At 52.8% G+C, this 3,466-nt stretch overlaps 1 protein-coding gene across 1 annotated transcript in view; it reads left to right on the plus strand.

The window, feature by feature from the left end:
• The window catches only part of GINS2 (GINS complex subunit 2 (Psf2 homolog)), a gene marked incomplete at its 5' end in the record, with an annotated part of 3,074 nt that extends 1,218 nt beyond the window's left edge, over nt 1–1,856 (plus strand). Inside the window, 3 exons of the mRNA XM_010009159.1 lie at nt 15–114; nt 1,213–1,339; nt 1,731–1,856. Coding sequence (XP_010007461.1) covers nt 15–114; nt 1,213–1,339; nt 1,731–1,856 — 353 coding nt within the window. The remainder of the gene's footprint in view (nt 1–14; nt 115–1,212; nt 1,340–1,730) is intronic.
• Between the last annotated feature and the right edge of the window lie 1,610 nt (nt 1,857–3,466).

Genomic DNA, 3,466 nt, shown 5'->3' on the forward strand with positions numbered 1-3,466 from the left:
GCTTGTATTGTTAGAGAAACTGGAGAAAATCAGGGACCAGGAGCGTAAAGAGGACACCTTCACTCGGATGCCCAGTCCCTATTACATGGAACTCACAAAGCTGCTGTTGAACTAGTAAGTAGGAAACGCATTGTCAGAGTTTCCACCCGAGCACACTCTCTGCACAGACTATTCCTCAGGCTCTGGTTGGCAGCAGCCCCAGAGGGCGGTGGGAAAGAGGGAGTTAATGGAGGTTTGTTTCACGGCGTGCCAAGATCTCGCTGCAGCAGTTCTCTCTCATGGTAACTTTGCGTCTCAGTAACTCGAGGATTTGCTTGTTCCGTGGCCTGATAATTGGGGCTGTGCCGCGTTATTGAGCGGCAGCTGAGCGTAGAGGCCTTGAGGATCAGCAACACGTTCCATGGCTGCAATCTGTTCAGCAGCCTAAAGCCTACAGGCTTCTTGCTTGGCTCTCCTTCAGGAGGAAAGCTCCTCTTTTCCTCAGCTTGAGAAGCAGGAGACCGGGGGATATTCAGAGCCTGAACTCCTGCCTGCTGAGGCATTTCACTTGTGAAATGTGCTGGCTGGTATTTTGCTCAGCGCGGGCTCTTCTGACTTTAAGCCCTCGATTATGGCGGGGTGGTCATTTAAGCACTGGCTTTTCCTCTGGAGATGACACTCTTGGCATGCAGCTCCTTCACTCACGCTACAATAACCCTGACAGCTCTGTCCATGCGAATTGAACTGATCTCTCGAGGTCCTTATGGCGGCGCTGAATTGCCTTAATGGGAGGATGTGGCACAACTCGTAGAGTCCTTTCAACTTAGTACTTTCTGATAGAGCCACAAGAGCACAGAGCTGGGGCTCTAATCACAGCTGAGTCCTTCCAATTCCCTGGCTGCTGGTGACTTTGGCCGGGTTATTGGCCCTCCTTGTACCTCGTACCAGCTGGGCAATTAAAGAGCAGAAGGATTCTAGCGAGAACCAGATGCTGCGTTAGAGCTGAGCATTCCCGGGTAAATAAACTATCCCAGAAATCCCAGCAGCAGAAGCACCAGGCTGGATTTTAATGTTGAGTTGCAGGGTTGGGGTTTCCCCCCCCCCCCACTTCCATAGCAAACTGTTCTGCTTATGCCTCAGAGGGCTGAAGAGCTGCCAACGTTACTTATGCCGGTGACATAACGTACGAGTCCCTCGCAGCCTGTTTTGATCCTTTCCTTCCCCTTTCCTTAGTGCCTCAGACAACATCCCCAAGGCCGACGAGATCCGCACGCTGGTGAAGGATACCTGGGACACCCGGATAGCCAAGCTGCGGCTGTCTGCAGACAGCTTCGTCAGGCAGCAGGAGGCTCACGCCAAGGTGCGGCGGGGACGCGCGGCGAAGGCTTTGCCAGCGCGGTGCTGGGAGCGTTCCAGATGCCGTGCGATTGTGTGGGCTTGTGACTGATGAGAGCTGCTCCTGAAAATGCTGGTTGGGGCATGTTTTTCCTTTTCCCTGGGTTGTGGGTATGTCAGTTAGGAGCTGAAGCCATATGCTGCAATCTCGCTTTATGGGCTGGTTGCAGCTCCCGGTGCCGTATGGAAACGGCGCTCTTGTTCCTTGTGTGCTTCTGTTTGATGGGTTGGGGTGGCAGCTGGGAATAACCCAAATAACCAAAGGGAAAGCATGGGCTGCAGAGCTGCTTTCCGGGTTCCTCATGCTCCGCTGCTGCAGGGCTGTTGCCACAGATACCGTTATTTTTCTCTTTTAGCTGGACAACTTAACCTTGATGGAGATCAACACAACCGGTACTTTCCTTACTCAAGCCCTAGATCACATGTACAAGCTCCGGACTAACCTTCAGCCTGGCGAGGCTGCCCATTCCCAGGATTTTTGAGGTACTAGCCAAGCCAGCCTGAAAACCTCGCAGGAGAGGGCAGTGGAAGGGAGCAGGCTCCACATCTTGCCCCTGGTCCTTCATCTGGCCAAGCCTCCATCTCCCTGTACACATTCCAAAGCCACCCATCTCCCCTTTCACTGCGTGCAGCCCCTCCTCGGCAGCCTAAACCCCCTCTTTGAAGGCAGAGGAGAGGGCAGGCAGCCTTCCAGCCGTCTGGGAATCGCTCCAGAACTGCCGATGGAACGGGAGCATCCCTGCACGGGAGCTCCTTGCTTCAGAGGTGGGCCTCTTGGGCTTAAGAGATCTGCTTTAATGCAGGTGGTGGCTTGCCAGCACTACCCTGCTGCTGCCTAATGGGCTCGGGCAGATCTCTGCGCCCTCAAGAGTGGGTGTACTTCATAGAGGGAACTTCTGAGGGCAGCACAAGCCACACACTGGCTTGAAAGCAGCACATTTCCAGGCGTTGCTTTGCCATGGATTTTTCTCAGAGCCTTGGAAAGGGGAAGAGATGTGCGGGCAATGAGAGGTGTCTGCTGCTCTTCTGGGGAGATCAGCTGGGAAGCAGATCCATCTGCTCTTTGGAGAAGGACAAAAGAAAACGGTTTTCCCCTCTCCATACCAGGCTGTCTTGTAACATCGTGTCTGACTTGTTTTTTAACCTGAAACCGCGTGTGTGTGTGTGTAAAAAAAGAATAAAAGCAGTAATTTCAGCCGTGTGAATGGCATCATTCTGCGCACCGAGCGTCCGCGGGTTAAACCACGCTTGGAAAAACCCACAGCTCTCCTCCTTTTGGCTCCAGCCCCATTCCCCCTGCGGCAGACCGACAGGCAAGGGCAGGATCCTCCCTGGCGTCGGGCTGTGTTGATGGCAGATGTAATTATTCCGGACGAAGGGGAAATGCCGGCTCCAACCCAAAGGGTGGCAAGTGCTGCCCTTCCCCGAGCATCTGGGCAGCTCCTGCCTGCCATCTGTGCCCTGCCTGCGGCCGGGGCTGCCAGCAAAGGGCTATGACAAGGTGAGGATGCTCGGAGCAGGGCTGCTTTCCCGCAGTGTGTGTGTGTGTGTATTGGGGAGAAAGAATCCTTTTGCCGTCATTGTGGAAGAGTTTATTTTCTTTGTTTCTTTTGGATGTTTTCAGAAATTACAGCGATATATTCATAAATACCTAATTACTACATTCAACAAATAATATATTACATTACAATTAAGTCAAACAAGTACACTTAGAACATGTTTAGGGGTTGTTTCTTTTTTTGCTCCTTTTTTTGGGTTTTTGTTTTCTTTCACAGCATCTAAACTGCCCCCAGCGGGCTCTGCCTTTCCTTTCCCTCCTTGCAGCCCTCCTGGGCTCTGGCACATCTGCTTGAGAGCAATTCTGCATGGGGTAAGTACAAACACGACCGCTCACCATGGCCCTGGGGGGAGTAATACTGAGGAATTGCTCCAAAAATCGTGGTAAAGGGGGGAAGAAGCCTCAGTATGGGAGCTCCTACAGAATACAGGAGCTGCTATGAAGTGATGCTACAGCCCAACCAGGCTCCTTCACCACAGCGCAGTGGAGGAGAGGGATAAATCGCTGATGATTTCCCATCCCTGGCTTCTTCCC

Source organism: Nestor notabilis, unplaced genomic scaffold (genome assembly GCF_000696875.1).
Source record: "Nestor notabilis isolate BGI_N333 unplaced genomic scaffold, ASM69687v1 scaffold22572, whole genome shotgun sequence".
Classification (NCBI taxonomy): Eukaryota; Metazoa; Chordata; class Aves; order Psittaciformes; family Psittacidae; genus Nestor; species Nestor notabilis.